Source organism: Rattus norvegicus, chromosome 2 (assembly GCF_036323735.1).
Source record: "Rattus norvegicus strain BN/NHsdMcwi chromosome 2, GRCr8, whole genome shotgun sequence".
NCBI classification, from domain to species: Eukaryota; Metazoa; Chordata; class Mammalia; order Rodentia; family Muridae; genus Rattus; species Rattus norvegicus.
This window is the reverse complement of record NC_086020.1, coordinates 189,225,362-189,243,828: the sequence shown is the minus strand read 5'-3', so window position 1 is coordinate 189,243,828 and position 18,467 is coordinate 189,225,362. Positions and strand designations below refer to the sequence as shown.

The 18,467-nt window shown below is 44.1% G+C and overlaps 1 protein-coding gene across 4 annotated transcripts in view; it reads right to left on the bottom strand.

The window, feature by feature from the left end:
• Positions 1-10,222: 10,222 nt before the first annotated feature.
• Positions 10,223-18,467, bottom strand: part of Wars2 (tryptophanyl tRNA synthetase 2 (mitochondrial)) — an 83,285-nt gene continuing 75,040 nt past the window's right edge. For 2 of the 4 annotated variants that reach the window (XM_006233028.5, XM_039103162.2), the window contains exons 4-5: positions 14,848-14,966; positions 10,223-13,305 (exon numbers count right to left, since the gene is read on the bottom strand). In XM_006233028.5, the coding sequence (XP_006233090.1) occupies positions 12,857-13,305; positions 14,848-14,966 (568 nt within the window). In that variant the 3' untranslated portion in view covers positions 10,223-12,856. The remainder of the gene's footprint in view (positions 13,306-14,847; positions 14,967-18,467) is intronic. The other 2 variants (NM_001168641.1, XM_063282590.1) reach the window with 2 other exon arrangements.

Sequence of the window (18,467 nt, the reverse complement as noted above, 5' to 3'; positions counted from 1 at the left end):
TTCTCCCAGACTTTGCCCCAACTCTCCACCTACCCAAATCCACACCACTTCTTTCTTTCTCAGAAAACAAACAGGCATCTAAAAATGAAAACACAGAAAAGAGCCAAAGAAAAAGCACAAGAAACATAGATTTGCACCCGCAGCACAGAAATTCTATAAAACACAAAAGTGCAAACCATAACACATAGGCAACGGCCTGTGAGGTTAAAAAGAAAAAAACATCACGAGTCAAAACAAAACAAAAACAAAAACCAACCGATCAAATACCCTAAAAAGCACTACTGAGTTCACGAGTTCATTTCGTGTTGCCCATCTACTGCTGGGTGTGATTTCTATAACCAGTGAGACTCCGGGGGAGAAAACTAATTTTTCTTTTGTGGGTGCTTGTCAGTCCACTGGAGACAGCTTCTCGGTTAGCGATTGGAGCTTGTGTTCATGTCCTCTCTCAGTGCTAGGACCCCATCTTGCTAGACCTGAGCAGGCGCTGTGCACGCTGCTATCGCCTCTGAGAGTTGTATGTGTGACAGTCATGCTGTGTCTAAAAGGCCTGGTGCGCTCTGACTCTTACAATTTTCCTATCTCCTCCTCTGCAGAGTGCCCTACGCCCCGAGGGAAGGGTTTGATGGAGACATTCCACCTAAGACTGAGTGTTCCAGGGTCTCGCACTCTCTGCACACTGCCCAGCCATGGGTCTTTATCTGTTTCCATCTCCTGCAGGAGGAAGGTGACAATGGCCGAGCAAGACGCCGATCGATGGCTCTAGGACAATATGGTTTGAGTCACTTTATTTGCAATTTTATTTTATTTTATTTTATATTTTTAAAAAGCACCCTCTGTTAGTTTGCCAGGGCTACTGTAACAAGACACTATAGGCTGGGTGATGTGGCTGACATTGGCTTATGACTGTGGATTCTAGAAGTTGCAGGTTAAGGTATGGGCAGGTCTGGCGTTCTCTAAGGATGCCTTCTGCCTTTGTTCTCATGTTCCGTGTTTCCATGTGCACACTCCTGGTGACTCTTTGGGCATTCCTTTTAAAGACTCTTCATGTGAAGAAAGACACCAGTTGGGTTTTGTTGTAGTGCACATTAACAGACTCAGCTTTTAGGTTGTGTGTGTGTATGTGTGTGTGTGTGTGTGTGTGTGTGTGTGTGTGTGATATACATATATACATATATATTATGTATATATGTATATTAGGTATATGAGTATTTTGCTTGCATTTATCTCTGTCTATACACCACCAGGTGTATGCCCTGGTCCCCTTGTTTGCTGCCATGTAGGCTGTGGGAATCAAATCCAGGTCCCATAGTAGAGCAACGTGCTATTAATTGCTGACCCATCTCTCCAGCTCTAACACACCAGACTAATTTTAAATGTAATTATCTCTTCAGAGAGTCAGTCTCCTCCAGATAGTCTCAGTAAAAGGGTAAGATTTTTCTCCTTCTGTTCATTGCTGTACAGCCAGTGCCTAGAATAGTGGCCACCATACATAACAGGCACTGAATAAACATCTGTAAAATGCTGTAATGCATTTGCATACTTGTCTGCCCCCTTGAAACCATTTGAGTTGACAACATCTAACCTCTCTCCAGCCAGGGTTATTTTCAATCAATCAGCCTCACTTTCGCATCTATTCTATGTGCACTAGTGTTCCTCATGCTAGAATAGTCTAACAAACAAAAACAACAATAAGAAGACACTGACATTTTTGCAATGATTTATGCCAAAATGTACTTACAAATAAGTACATATAAAAGGGGTACAAAGAGTAGTGAGGTGCAAACTTTAACTGCAATAAACAGGCTAGTTGGAAACATTGTAATCAGGGAATTATTATCTATAAGAAAGGGATAGTAATGCTAATGTATTGTATAAAACCAAATAAGCCAACCAAATATCGAGAAGACCAAATAACAGGAACATATTTGAAGAAAGACAGAGATCTCTGGAAGCCACACGAGGCCTCTTGTGGATGGTTTTCGAGGACCAGGAAGGAGTTAATCTGCCTGGTAGTGCCCAGGGACTGTTGGTCCTGGCCAGCAAATGGAAGCAGATCAGAGATGTATTTCTTGTAACATGAGCGCTTGCTGGGGGGGAACGGGAGGGCATGCTAGAGCCTTGTAGGGGAGCCCTCTCTAGTCTGCCCACCACGCTCAACTCACCCTCCATAAAAATGCAATAAAGATCTCACTTGCCTCCACGCTGGGAAATACTTTTAATTCCAAATTATTTGGAATAGCTCTTGTAATTAATATTTTGGGGAAGAACTTAGAGGAGGTTCTTGAAAAGAGAAAGAAGGAGAGAAAGGAGGGAAAACAGCACCATTTTACCAGAATGGATAGCAATTTAATGACAGGGCAGAATTTTCAAAATATACAAGTCAGGGGATAAAGTGACATAAAGCACTAAATGGCAGGCATGTAGAGTAAGTTTGGAGTTGCTAATCGTGGACGGTAGGACCCAACGTATGTGTAGTCCAGAAGGACGCTGGTAATGTTACCTGCCACCTCATCACAGCTGGATTCACAGAACGTCCCTCGCTTAGGTAGCTTTTGATGCAGGAAACACTCCTGCACTGGGCCATCTCTCCGGCTGCTCTTCCACATGTTACTCTAGTCACACTGTAAAGATCCTGTGCTGAACACAGAAAGTAATTTTACTTTGTATAGTAATAGCAGCATTTTATCGTCTGTGAGTTTGTTGGTTTTTCTGTTACTGTAAGAAAATATAATCAATATAATCAATGTAATTAATATCTGATATAATCAATGAATAAAGAGAGAAGGTTGATTTTTGGCTCACAGCTTTGCAAATTTCAGCCCATGGTCAGCTGAACCCAACAGGGTTAGATCTACGGCCAGTCCATCATAGTAGAAATATGGAGAAAACCTGCTCACCTCATGGCTGGGACACAAAAGCAGAGAAAGAAGAAGAAACTGGGATTATAATGTCCCCTTCAAGAACATGCTCCCAATGACTAGAAGATCTCCATTCAAGTTCTACCTTTTACATATTTGTCCCAACAGTACCATGGGCTGGGACCAACCTAAGCTTTTGGGGGGTACAGATACTCAAACCAAAGCATAATTATACAATGCTTTCAATTATCTAGCTGTGTCTTGTTAATAAGAATAATGACATGTTAACTTTATTCTAAAAACTTGATTCTTTTATGAATTGCATCTGCTATATACTGTCCATTAAATCCACCTTTGTATCTAAAATGTGAAGAAGTTTTTAGATGAAATAAGCGCAGGAGTCTTTACCTTACCGAGTCTGCTTACCAGTGCATCACCTGTCCTGCACCCATCTAGTCTGCTCTAGAGTTCTGGGCACTGAGTGTCAAGGAACTTTCCCTCTGAGGTGCTCATGCCAGTCACTCTCAGAAATCATGTGAGCATTCCTAACTTGTGCTTAATACAGTTTTATGACTTTCTCACTCATAAATTTAATCCACGCTCAACTGTTTTTATTTCTAGACCGTATAACCCTTTACAGGCTAATAAGTACTGTAATTTTATTACCCACTGTGTAAATAACTCCCTATTCTTTCTTGTCTTTCTTGGCTTCAGGGACTCTTCATTAATTTCAGCATTGGGGATCGAGAGTCTGTTCACCTTATCTACAACTGTAACTGATTATTTCCCCTTTTATGATCTGCATACACTCAAATGACCCTAGGTTTCAAGATTTCTGTAATCACTTCTACAAACAAAAACAATTCAATATATATTTTTCTGAGTAAATCTGATTATTTAAAAAGGAAAAGACAGGAAATAACAGAGATCCAAGATAACAAGTATTTTTATGACTGATTAACTCTCACCAATGTAAACAGGTTGAAGACAGAGACTGGTTTTTATTAAAATTTTTAAGGCTTCACTCACAGTGGCTCTTAAATGCCTATACATCCATTTCACCTCAAGCTAAAAAACTCATAGCTAAGCTTCATTTCCAGATTCTCATTCAGTAGCTATGAGGTAGAGACTGGATTATATATCTAGCAAGTGCCCAGGAGACCTTAGTACATCTGGACGAGGGTTCATAGTTGCTAGACCTCTGCCTTAGCACACGGAGTGTAACCCACACAAGGTTAAATAAAGCAAGCTGTAGAGGAGCGATTAAGCAAGACACGAGTATGGTTAGTGTCTAGTATTCTGTAACCCAGAGAGCCCAAGAGGAAGTGGCTTAAATGGAACAAAGGTTATTAATCATAAGTAGGTCAAGTGTGGTGGGTGAGCCAGGCAGCTAGGCAGCAGGGCTTACTGAGTGCAGGTACCCAGGCTTCAGGGTCGACTCTTTCCATCTTCGTCTTCTGAGTGAGTCAAATGCGCTACTCCAGGAAGGGAAGAAAAGAAGAGCATTTTCCTTTAAAAGAGATAAGACTTGGAAGGTTGCACACCACTTCTAATTCTCCTGGCTATTGGCTAGAACAAATTCATTGTGCTGGATAGCTTTATGTCACCTTGGCACAAGCTAAAGTCATTTGAGAGGAGGAGGGAACTTCAATTAAGAAAACGCCTCCTGCAGAACTTGTGGGAGTGGCCAACCAATGACTGCTCTACACCACAAAAGGGAGCCCAAGCCTGACACTGCTTGGATGACCTGGAACCAGAACCTGGATATCCCAGAATCCTAGGTGAGAAAAATGATCAAGAAAGTGATTCCTAAAGATACCCTGAAGCAGCGATCACAGCGTCTGCAAAGGTATGTGCCGGGTCCTCTGTATACACGTTACAGTCGTGTAGCTTGGTGACACCTAAGAGAGGTGTCTTATGTGACACCTAAGAGAGGGGCTGGGGAGGCTTCCGACTCTTGTTACTGCTCTTAGGACCCTTTTCCTCCGAATGAATTACCTTGTTCAGCCCTGATGTGAGTATTTGTGCTTAGTCTTCTTGAAACCTGTTATGCTGTGTTCAGTTGACATCCCTGGGAGAACTGCTCTTTTCTGAAGGAAAACAGAGGAGGAGTGGATCTGGGAGAGAGGGGAGGAGGGAGAAAGTGGGAGGAGTGGAGGGAGAGGAAACTGCAGTCAGGATGTATTGAGCTAGAGAGGATTTCTTTTAAAATGCCTCTATAAGATTGGGCTGTAGGCAAGCCTGTAGGGTATTTTCTTCGTAAGTGATTGATGGCGGGAGGGTCTAGCCCATTGTGTGAGGGCCCATCCCTCAGCTGGAGGTCCTGGGTCCTATAAGCAGGCTGAGCAAGCCATTGAGCAGCAAAAGCTTTCTTCTTACACGTCTTTGTATAGGCTTCCAACATAAGGCATGGTCCAGATTAGAGATGGGTCTTTCTACCTCAAAGGATCTGGATTAAAGACATGTCTTCCCACCTCAAAGATCGGGGTTAGAAATAGATCTCCCCACTTAAAATTAAGTGCAAATCCCTCACAGGTGTGACCCCCTACTTTTGGGTTTTAGTTAATTCCAGATGTAGTCAAGTTGAGAACCAGGAATAGCCAACCTACTTACCTTACTGCAAGTTGGAAAACGTAGGGCCTACCTGGGACTAAGAGCTCTGCTGAAATTCAGGGATGGTTCTATTGCTAACAAGGAAGAGGGAGAAGTAAATCAGGAAGAAAGAAGTTATTCGAAATCTATGACAAATCTATAAATAAAGCAGCGAAAACCTGAGCAGCAAATTCAATACTGTGTGTGTGTGTATGTGTGTGTGTGTATGTGTGTGTGTACACATATGTATTGCTTTCTAAAAGGAGACAAAGGGGGCTGGAGAGATGGCTTATGGTGGCTCAGGGGTTAAGAGCACTGACTGCTCTTCCAGAGGTCCTGAGTTCAATTCCCAGCAACCACATGGTGACTTACAACCATCTGTAATGGGATCTGATGCCCTCTTCTGGTGTGTCTGGAGACAGCTACAGTGTACTCATATAAATAAAATAAACAAATCTTTAAAAAAAGGAGACAGGAATGAACCATGCTTAATGTTGAGGTTGTTCACCCTCAGTGTGTCAAACATATCAGTCAATCTGAGAGTTTTTTCCTCAATAGAGGGATGTGGAACACCAGATGGTTTGATGAATATCCAATTGTAGACTATGCCAGACATGGCATGGAAGTCACGACAGTGGCTAGTACAGAAATAACCATAGGGCTAAGAGTAGGTGAGCCATATGGGGTTAGTTACTCTAGAATGGTGGGAGGACACAGGAGTTTAGATATACCATGGCTACAAAGAGGCCATATTGACTTCAGTGGTGTCAGGTATCAAGAAAGACGGTGAAAGAGGGTAAAAAACCTACGGAAATCTCAGGAAAGAACTTCCCTTGGTGACAGGTGGCAATGTGTGAGTTATAAAGTGCTCAGCCAGAAGAACCGGTTGCTTGGCCGTGGGGATATATTTGTTTGGTTTGCAGGTTAAAGAAGGCTGTGGAGAAGAGAAGTCAGGGGCAAATGTTCGTGACCATTCTGTACACGTGTTGAGACACACTTATCAGGGAATCTCCTTGGAACTGAGCTTGCAGCTGAGAAGGACTGAAGACGAACAAAGACCAGCAAGCAAACAGGGCAGGCCGAACAAGGAAGGATCTGCCAAAGAGCCCGCAGCTTTCAGAAACTCATTATTTATTATTGTTTTTTCTCTGTGAGGAGTCAGGGAAGAAACCACCCTAAAACAACTCTGTTGTCTTGTAGGCTCAGGAGTTCTTAGCTCCTCTCCCAGTTCAAACACTGTCTTCTGGAGTAGTGTTAAGAGGTGGGCACTTCTTGCCCATGACTGTCTGATGGGAACACTTCTCTTCCCATGGCTAGCTCCCACAACCATGTGTAAATAACTCACCAAGTTTAACTTAAAAAAATAATCACATAACCTCATCTTATGGGGAGTTCTTGAAAATCCAAGGAAGTCTCAGGATGATCCATTTATTTGAATTGACAATGGTCACGCAGGGCCTTCCTGTGGGACATGCTAGTGTGGTGAGACCGAGAAGTAAGAGCCAGCCCACACTTCTTCATTACGGTACCCATGTACATAAATCAGAATATGGCTTCCTTCCAAGGAAGAACTTGTATTTTTAAATATTACTCAAAAAAGGGAAATCTGTTAAATTGGAGTTCAAAATACAGTCATAAATTACATCATCTGCCATTCAGAAATACCTTTTGAAAATGATTAGTGTAGACCTGATTTATATGTGGGTCAGGGTGGGGAGGTTATAGGAAAGAGTGCATTCTACAGAGCCAACAGTTATACTAGATATTAAATGTTTTCAGTTATGTGAAGACCCCCGAGTGTGTGACATCTTGCATGGTTTGAGTATGTTTTGGTTCTGAAAATTCTGGTGGACTGTAATCCCAGTTGTGAGGTATTGAGAATATAGAAATACTGTTGAAAAGCTGCCTTAGCAGTTGAGAGACCTCTCTCTTTTAGAGCATCTGAGCTGGATTCTCAGCATCCATATAGTGGTTCACAACCATCTATTAACTCCAGTTCCAGGGATCTGATGCCCTCTTCTGACCCCTATCGTTGTCAAGCATGATGCAGTGGATGGATGTAAAACACTCACACATAAAATAAAATGATTATAGTTTTAAAAATATCCTTTCTGCTATCCCTGATCTGTGGTATCCTTCTCCTGAATATCCATGTTAATTGCTCACCCAGCTTATCCAGCACTTGCTAGCTTGCATCTCTGTATGTCTTCTGCTAAATAAGTGTACTGCATCTGCTCTCACAAGGTAGACCGGTCATCACATGATCAGTGTTGAACTACATATCTGAGGGTACATTTGTAATGCACTGAACCCCTGGTCTACTTCCCAGAGAAAGACGCAATCCCCACACAGCCAACAGGACAGAATTGCTGAGAGTTAACATAGAAGCGCTTAAAATGATTGGCCTTGAAGCCTCCCGGGTGCGTGCCCCCGGGTGCTGGAAAATCCTAATTGCTAATGATAGGCAGTCTGTTTTCAGATCCATCTCAGGGAGGAACTGACTCTTCCCGTGCAAAAAAATTTCAAAAGAGCCACCGAGTTGACAGAATGAAAAAAGAATGATCACAGGGGGATAACGCATAGTTAATGAGGACACAGAGACCTCGTGTTAAAGAGACTGAGAACTGCCACATGGCACAGTCTTTCCCGATAACTCACAACAGACATGGGCCACTTGACTGGAAACAAAAGCTAAGGACTGTGCTGTGTACACAATCAGAGTTTTAGGGAATAACTATAGGAATACTGGAATAAGCAGAAAGACCAGGAGAAGCAGGAGTGGGCAGAGAGTGAGTGTAAGGATTGGGAGTCTAATGGAGCACAGAAGAGAAGATTGTGGACTAGCAGGGTCTGACCACTGCCTGGGGCTTGCTGGTCAAGGCATACCTCGGGCTCTCAACGGGGAGAAACCTGAAGTTGAGCATAAGTACGTGGCTTTGGACATACTGCTTATTTAAAGTTTCTCACTTTGAAGACTAGAATTGAGAACTCCTATCTTACAGGGTTGATAGAAATATTAAATGCAATATTGAATCAAAATACACTTAACTCACAGTGTATGGTAATGCATAATGTATTATAACTTATTATGTAAGTGGTGTTTGGAAAACTATGTGGAGAAACTATACTGTCTTCATGAGGACCCCTGAAGGGGTCCTCATGAACATCCCATGCCATGTTCTTAACGTATTCCAAGCTCAAGAAATTCTGTGTCTCACAGCAGCACTGTCCAACCAGCAGGTCCTTTATGGGCAGGTGCTCTATCTGCATTGTCTGGCACCACCCCCACCAGCCACGTGGTATTGTGTCTGACAGTGTTGTTCTCAGGACACAGCAGTCATGTATACCAGAACACATTGTGCCCTGTGGCTTAGTGAGACTGGATCCTGATTACATCCCTTAGAAGCTGGGTTGAAACCCTGCCTCTACCATTATTAGGAGCTGAACTATAGTGGCTACATTTCTCAACCTCTGACAGCTAGTTCACCATCGACCTTAGTCATATGAGGTTGAGAGCACAGTGCTGTCTAATTTATTGGCTGATAAGGATTAAGTGAGAGAACGTATATAAAGCCTAGTTCTCAATACCAGTGGGTACCTGACTCACCTGGAAAGGTGCTGAAATGCAGGTTGCTGCCAGTGTTTGGATTCAGCAAGTCTGAGGTTGGGCAGAACATTGTGATCCCAATGGGCTCCTAATTGATGCTCAGTGACCTGGTCTGGGGACCTTCCCTGGGAAAATTCTGTGTTACATGTTGGATCATGAGTGTTTACCCTGGGTGGATGAGATTAAAGTCTTGGCGCCTGCCCAGCATGGCACAGCTGGGAGGTAACAGAAACACTGAGGTGGGGCCTAGGGGACACACGATGGTCACTAAGGGGTATGTCCACAGAGGGGACACTGGCATCCCGTCCTCTCATCTTCTCTTCTTGCTGGCTGGCCACCATGAAGTAAACAGTTTTGTCCTGTTTGGATGCACGGTCCTGAGGTAGGTAAAAAAGCAAATGGACCAACCAATCATGGACTTAACTCTCAAAACTGTATAAAAGTGAAAATAAATGGTTCCCTTTATATAATTTGTGTAAGTGGTGGGTACTAACATACACTCCCACCTTAAACCATTTAGCACAGTACCCAATAGTCAGCGAGAATCCAATAGTGCTGGGAGTTGTTTTGTGATAGCCACACTTGTGGTGTGTGCATCGGGAAGGGTTTCTTTGGGGGATGGGGATTCCTGGTGGGGAACCACACAGAAACCTCTAGCACATTTTCTGGCAATACTCTGATAACTGTGTATCATGGACTGAAAAGACAAACTTATGAAGATAAACCTCGTCATTGTGGAGAGGGTCTAGGTGGACCAGGTGAATCGAAGTGGGATACGCCAGGAGGCAGTTACAGAGCTGCCGGACAGATATTGCCATCTGAAATGTTTTTACATTTCCATTCATATAATGCTAGTAGGAAATAACAATAAAATTTTCCTTTTGAAGCCAACCATGCTGGTCAGTTGTATTTCCAAATATATATATATTCATTCTTGGGCCAGCATGGTGGTACAAGCCATTAATCTCAGAATTTAGAAGGCAGAGGCAGGAGGCTGTCGGTTCAAAGCTAGCCTGGTAAACACAGTAGACCAGTACAGCGAGGGCTATGTAGAGACCCTGTATCAAGAAAAACAAATAGCTGGGCCTGTAAATGATAATGGGAAGGCTGTGCAGAGCCTTCACTCTTGTCTTCTCAGGTGACAGGGTGTGAAACGCTTTCTTAATTTTACTTTTTTTGGGGGGGGGGATGTCTGAGGGTATTTCTAGAAAAGATTGGAAACTGAGTCAGTAAATGAAGACTTACCCTTGTCAATATGGGCAGGTACTAACCTGTAGATCGAGGGAGTACTTCAAAAACTGTGGGGAAGGTCAATTTGTTCTTTCCTTGAGCTGACCCACCTTGGGACATCATAGACTCTGGGACTTATCACAGGAGTCCCTGTGCAGTCTCTGTGTTCTGAATGCCTTGAACTGACTGTGCACCATTGACTATTTAGCCTTTAACTCAGGACTGGATTACACTGCTATCCTGAGTCTCTAGACTGAAGACAGCATGCTACGTTTCTCCAAGTCTTTGTAATAGTATGACCCAATCCATATGGCAAATTATTATTAGTTTTTTTTATTAAGTATGTGTGCACATGTGCATGAGTACAGGTACATGCTAAAGCCAGTGATCGGACCCCTTAGAGCTGGAGTTTACAGGTAGTTATGAGTTGCCCAACATAGGTGCTAGGAACTAACTCCATGTCATTGGCAAGAAAGTGTATGCCATCGGCTACTGAGCCATTCTACAGCTCCCGGTACACTTTCTTCTGATTCTCTTTCTTTTTGTTCCTTCCTTCTTTTCTTTCTTTTTAAGGATTTGTTTGTTTATTTATTTAATGTAGATTGAGTACACTGTCACTGTCTTCAGACACACCAGAAGAGGGCATTGGATCCCATTACAGGTGGTTGTAAGCTACCATGTGGTTGCTGGGAATTGAACTCAGGACCTCTGGAAGAGCAGTCAGTGCTCTTAACCCCTGAGCCATCTCTCCAGACCCTTCTTTTCTGCTTCTATGTGTCCTATTGGGCTTGTTTCCCTGGGAAACTATAATACATTGAGCAAGAATCTTAATTATTATGGCAAATTTAGGTTTTATGCAGTAAGAGTCTTATATAACAGGATGTACTGAGTGCTCCTTAGAGGTTATCCTGTTCTAATGCTTTCTCTCTCTCTCTCTTTCCTTTTCGTCTTTTGGAGATCTTCTCCCATTGCCTTTAGTTCTTGCTAGACAGAAGTGTTGCTAGGGGGTAGAGATCACAGAGATAAACAGGCGATTGGCCTGGTAGATATAATTTCACTATTCCTAATAGGTTTCCTTTAAAAGGAAAGTGAGAAGGTGCTGGTGGGTTGCCTCAGCAGGCAGGGGTGCCTGCTGCTAACCCTGACAGCCTGAGTTTGAACCCTGTAACCCGTATGGTGGAAGAAAGCCAGCTCCTGCACTGTCCTCTGACATCACACATGTTCTGTGGCATGCATGAGTGAACAGACGCAAATGCAAACAAAGATAAAATATAAGGAAAGTAAAAAGATCTTTATAAGAAATACCCCCAGTGATGCCCTCGGACTACAGACAGCTCCCACTATGATGTAAAAGATAAAACTTAAGGGCCAGCGAAATGGCTCAAGGGAAAGTACGGCTGATGCCAAGCCTTATGACCTGAGTTTGATTCCCAGGACCTATGTGGTGGAAAGAAAGAACTGGATCCCACTAATCATCCTCCGACCTTGACAGGCACTCCTTGGCATGATCCTACTCACACAAACACACGCACTAATAAATAAATGAATTAAGAAAACAGTATGCAACCTCCCCAAAGTAAAATGCACCCTCTTCCTAAAGCAAGTTAGTGTTTTAATCTGGACTCTGGGATATAGTTCCTCCTAGTTCCAGTTATCTAAGTATTGTAAAACCAATCTTAAAATCCAAAAGTAAACATTTATTTATTCTGTGTGTGGGTAGGTGTGTGCATTTCATTGTGGTGTGTGTGTGTGTGTGTGTGTGTGTGTGTGTGTGTGTGTGTGTAAGTTACAGTACAACTTTGAGGAGTTGGTTCTCTCCTTTAATCATGTGGATCTCAGGGACTGAACTCACATAGTCAAGTTTGGTTGGCAGCAAGAGCTCTTTACTGCTGAGCCATCTTGCTGACCCTGCAAAATCAATCTTGATATTAGGCCTTGGTGTGCAAGCCAGACCTGCCCCTCGGTTCCTATGTATTCCACAAAGGGAGCACTTGGTGAGACTAAGCTGAGATGCGTGTAAAAATAGAAGTGCTTATTAGGAATACAACCAGGAATGCAGGCCCTGGAGCTGAAGCAATGTTCTTCCATGATCACCTCCTGAATCACTGAACAACAGTCATTTGCTGAAATAAGTCAGTGTGTGCTTCTCAGGAAACAAGTCATTCAAATACATCAGGACAAACAGCGTCACAGTGACACGTGAGCTGTGAAATCTACCTCTTAATGAGCTGCAAATAGCACTGGACTCGGATTATAGCTTGGGCCTGTACAGCGCAGATGAAGTGCACCTGATACAGTGAATACTGCACAGCAAGCACACTTCATGGCTCAGTCACTGTTCAAGTTTGCGGGAATACTTCAGACCAAAAAATGGGCCTCGTTTAACTTGAGCTGAAGAGCTGTGCCTGCCTCAGCTCTCAATTACAGCATTTGCTGATGGGACTGGAACATTGCTCAGTTGATGGCTTCATCAAATGCAACTGATCATCAAACTGAACTAAATATGGACAGGCTAAAATCTGTGGGAGAAAAGCTGCCTTCATTGGAGTGCAGTGACTGGCTGACCTTCCTACAGAATCCCCACCAACTTCTTCACCTCCTCGAACACAGGAGAGGCTAATTCTTTGGCTTTTGCAGATCCCACAAGTAAAACCTTTCTTAAATGGTCCTTATCCATTTTCAGTTTTTCAATTTCACTTCTGATTGGAGCAAATTTCTCAATCACAGCGTCGGCCACTAGCAGCTTGTAGCGTGCAGTGTCCACGCCTGCACTATTGCGCACCACCTCCTCCACCGAGAGGCCTGACACGGCCGCATGGATCGCCACCATGTTGGAGACACCAGGTCTGCTGTCCGGCTCGTAGGTGACTTCTGACGTGAAGTCCGTCACAGCCTTGCGGAATTTCCGTACAATCTCCTCTGGGCTGTCTGTTATTTGGACAGTGGCCAGTTTGTCAGGGTCCGATTTTGACATCTTGGCAGAAGGGTCACGAAGAGATTTCACTTTCTTCATGGATGCTAGTGAAAACAAGTCACAGAGAGAGATGTTACCGTCTTGGCCTGGAAGGCGCCAACCCCACCAGAGATACTGATCGTACAATGGCAAGCTTTCATCTTGAAGAATTTGTGCAATTTACCAACTATGGAAGTAAAGACATCAGAAACAGGTCTTGTTAGTGCGACATCCACAGCATGCATTGGTAATGGCGCATCCAGTGTATAACTGACACAAATGAAACTATGCTGGCCATGCTGCTATGCTGTGCACACTTGAGGGTTCCACAGATGCAACCCAAGTCGCAAGCCTTGCAAGGCAAGTGCCTTTATCCTCTGACCATCTCTTGGCTCTGTGCACACTGAATTTTTAAATTGTTTTTGTGTATACAAAATATATGTGCAGCTATGCATGTGCCAGGCAAGTCTGTAGCCAGAGAACAACTTTAGGGAATTGGTTCTGAGGCGGGGTATCTCTTGTTCTTCCTGCCACCATGCAGCCGGCCGGTCTCTACCTCCCACCTTGCTGTAACTGTCTGTGACAATCCTTCCATGTCTCTACACAGAAGTATAAATTTACAGACACACCTGTACATACACATACACACAGTGATAGAAACACACACACACACACACACACACACACACACACACGGAGTGGGTGTTGCTTCATAAACAAGTGTTCCTGATAACTGCTTAGTTTATGGCTATTAGAGAAACTGTGGCAGGTTAAACAGCAGAAGCTGGAACACTAATATTTTGCTTATTGCTGTGAAGGAGGCTGACTTCAGTGCCTGGGACGCTCTAGCAGAGCTGAGGCTGGCATTTCAGATGCAGTGGGTGGACTGTCTGTCCCATCTCTCCTGTCTGCTTCAGACAACAGTGTGAGGGTCACTGGCTCGCTCACCGTGTGGATTACGCCGAGCAGCTCTTGCTCTCCCGACACTTCTCTCACTGTGAATGCTGAGAAGGGCGAAGTGCGTCAGTTTTGGGATCAGAAGAGCTGACAGGGCTCAGCTTTGTTACCAACTGGACACACGGCTTGGACACAGCCTTGCTGAGCCTTAGCTGGTGTGTAAAACTCTGTGCAATTTGCTCTATTAAACCAAATGTTATGTATGTATGTTACACATACAATCTATTGACATAATCTTAGAAATCATGATTTTTTAAAAGTTTCTCCCACATTTTCACAAATTTCAAAGATTTATTTATTTTATGTATATGAGTGCTCTATCTGCATGTATACCTACATGTGAGAAGAAGGCATCAGATCTCATTACAGATGGTTGAGAGCCACCATGTGGTTGTTGGGGATTGAACTCAGGACCTCTGGAAGAGCAGCCAGTGCTCTTAACTGAGTCAGCTCTCCAATCTTCACTTTTTAAAAAATGTTTTCTAGACTCCAGTATCACCTCCTATCCCACATGACCCCAGACAATAAGGATTCCAGTTATGAACCCTGAAGCCTGTCAGTGAGACAAAGTCAGGGCCAGTGAAGTTGCCGGTCTGCAGTCTACTCTTCAATACATGCCTAGATATCATAATCGTCTGGCTGTCACTTACTGAGAATAGACCTGGGCAGTGGAAAGAGCTCGCCATACTTCTGGTTGAAACTCCGAGCTAGATCCTGAACTAGTTCCATGTGCTGGACTTGATCTTCCCCGACAGGAACGTGTGTGGACCTTTAATAGAACACAGACAGAAAAGTTCAGCAAGGCTCCTTAGCTGGAAATGATATTGCAAGCAGCTGCATTTCCTGTGCCTACTTCACTGTTGGTGTTCAACAAATGTTCGCCAACTACAGAGAGAACACTGCAGCCCAGTCTTTATCTGAGGCATGTTTGTCTATTCTAGTTCTGTTTCTCCCATTGCAAAAGGGTAGAGCCATCAACACCAGCACGACGGGATCTTGCCGGGAGGGAGCCATGGCGTCTTCAATAGCACATGCTGTGTGCATAATTGTGTCTAAAAGCCACTCCTCATCCCTCACCCAGTTAGCAGATTACTCCAGCCTAGACCAGATGACTTCACCTCAGAGCTGTGGCTCAAACTTGAAAGACACCCTGCCCATTCTTCAAATTAGAGATGGCAGACAGCTCTTCTGGCCAGAGGTTTTCCTCCCCATCAAACAAGACATGATTCAAGACCTCTCTGCAATATGCTTCTTCATTTTCAAGTATTTGTAATTGGAAGATGGTTAACATTGGGGAAACCAAATGAAAAGCTCACAGTACACTGCACTTGGGTCTTAAGACAACATAGAGGGAAGAAAGCAGACTGCAGAGCTGTGAAGGGGACACTGCCATTTGTCTAAGACAGTAGTGTGCAGGTATGCGTGTTTTTAGGATGCACAGGTGTGAGGTGACTATGGAAACATTGATGAAGGCCCTGGGCTGAACCCCCGGGACTGAAAGATGGACAAAAATAATGATCATAATGATGAGAGAAATAAAGAAAATTAAGACCCACCCAAACCACCTTTTGAAATCATTAAATACCTGCTTTTAGAGGTGAGAGAAATGATTTGAGAAAAGGAACAAAGAAGACTTGAAGTTTATCTAATTTTTTTTAAGAAATGAGGATGTGGAAAAAAAACCCACTCGGAACGTAAGAGAATCCATGTATGATGATGTCACTCCCGCGTATGCAGTTCAAATCATGGGATCCTGAGGAGGAATGTGGGTGCAGACAGGTGATTTCAAGGTTTTAGGTTCGATAGCACAAGTACAGCTCCTGACTAAGGAAGTTTAATTTGGATGAAGCAGTGTGCTACCATCTAGAGTTTCTCCCTCTTCCCAAGCCTTAGCGTACCACCCAGCTGGTTTCTAGGGTTACCAAGCCTTTCCTGAGGTAAGTGCTCAATGCACGTAAACAACTGATAAGACAAACACTCACTAACATTTGATACAATGAGGGACAGAACAGGTAAGAGAAAGGCATAGATAGCCTTACGGGAGGCACATTGATTTTTCTCAAACAACAGCGTCTTCGTTTTAATAGCCAACTCACCCTGCAAAACAAAAATACCAATGTTCAACCCCTGACATGGTCACACCCAGTGGCAATCCAGATTTGGGTACAAAACATGCATGAAAGTGATGGGTAGCCCCCACATATAAACTGTTTTACAGGAAATCTAGGAAGTCTGACAGAAGAAAACAGAACAGCAGTGAAAGGGTGAAGGTGTGGCTGAGGCCATGGACTGGCCGTGCTTTCTCTTCTGACGTGCTTTCTCTTCTGACGTCTGAGGTCAGCAGGGCTGTGCTGGGAAGCTGCAGAGGGCCCAGGAGGGCTAAGCCCCCAGCAGGCCAGTGGCTGCTCAGTGAGTAGTAGAGACTCATGGTTACTCTGAACCCTCTGATCTGGACAGGGCTGCTGGGGCTCTTCTCTGGGGTACGCAAGCACATGGCCCGCTCTTGTCAATTTCTCTTTGAATGGTCTTTGCTACTCTTAGGTGGTAACTATAGTGAGACCCATATGCAGAGGTCACCTTGACTCCCCCAGACCAAATTAGCCAACAGAGCAGGTTAAAAAGCAATTACAGTAGCCCATCGGAAATCACAATGGACGGCAACTAACACAGAAAAAACAATTACCATAATCAATACACTTTAAGCACATCAAAATGAATATTTCCACATGTCAAAATGGTTCCAGATTCCCAAAGCCACCCGCTAAACAAAAAACACATTCAGTTTTCATAGTGACGCTGTGTGTGACTCGCTTTCTGTCGGATCCTTGACTCTTTTCTTACAAATCTGTGGGGTTTTGATTTTTTTATAAGAGGATTAAAACCATTTTAATTTTTTTCACCTGGCCCCGCTGCTCCACGTGGAGCCTGCATCTGCCTTTGGTTTGTTTGTTTCTGGTCCCTCCTCCTGCCGCTTTCACCTCCTGTAATTTATCTTGCCCTTTGCTTCCCATCAGCCGAGTTCACACTTTACTTCAGTCAGTCTGTCTTTGATTCCACTCACTTGTGGGGCTTATTCTCTTCACGTTCCCAGCCTCTCTCCCCGTAGTCTGCCTTTCACTTCAAATAATTTAGGGTTGCCCTTTCAAAATTTATATCCGACATAATGATATCCATATTAATACCCCCAACTCTTTCTCTCCTTCCCTTTTGTTCCCTCTCACCCTGGCTGCGCTTTCTCAGACACAACATAAAACAAAGTCTTTCATAATTTTGATTGTTATAACTTCTGTCACATAATAATGCCTCTGATCTTCTTCCTTGGTGACTGGGCGGTTTTTCCTCTGCTTCCAGCCTTACTGCCTGGTTTCCTTGGGCTCCATCCCACCCCTTTGGCAGTATTAGTGTCCAGATGAGTGATCACTGTCTGCGTGGATATTGCTTTCCCTGACTTGCTTGGCTGTGCCTGTGAGTTTTCAGAACTGCTGCCTTTACTTAGCAGGCTGGGAAAGGGGCTTGGAGCTGTCACAAAGGGCTGGTTCTCCCTTACTGATCGCTTACCGGACATGCCTCTCCCTTCCAGTAATTACTTATTAGATACAGATACTCATTAGTTATGGAGTTAAACTGTGGCTTCTGACTAGTCCTCTCCTAGGGCTGCTCAGCTCATTGCAGCCAACACCATAATGAATGTGTGTGGGATCTTCCTCCTATCCCCACCGTCATGCTATAGGCTGGTGAAACAGCCTCCAAACAGCAGGGCCCGGCTACTGCTCTCCTTTAAGCCTTCCTCTGCATTAATTGGTGTTCAATTAGATGGCACTGATGACACCGACCTCACGCTGTCCTTGAAATACACAGACAACTTGCTGCTCTCTCTTTGTGGGGTGCATATTGGCTTGTCTGTTGACAGCCTCCATCCACTCTCCTCTCTAACTCCCAGTTTCTGGGGCCAGAACCTTAGCCTGCCTTGCAATGGAGTTTGTTTAATGTAGCACTGTGCCCTACAGATATCCCAGTAAGAAAGAGAAGGCATGGCTGCATAGGCCGTGTGGTAGAACTAAGCTGGGGCAGCAGCTTTCAGGGTCCTGTAGGACAGGCTAGGTTCCCCAGATCAACGTTTTAAAACCTGCTCTACAAATGCTTGCTCCCTGTGGCAGCGCCTCCACCCTCAGACAACAGGGAGACTCTCCTGGAAGCTGAAGCCACCAAACTCAAGTTCCGGGCCACTTAGCCTACTCTCTACATTGCTCCTTTTCTTCCTTTGCACTTT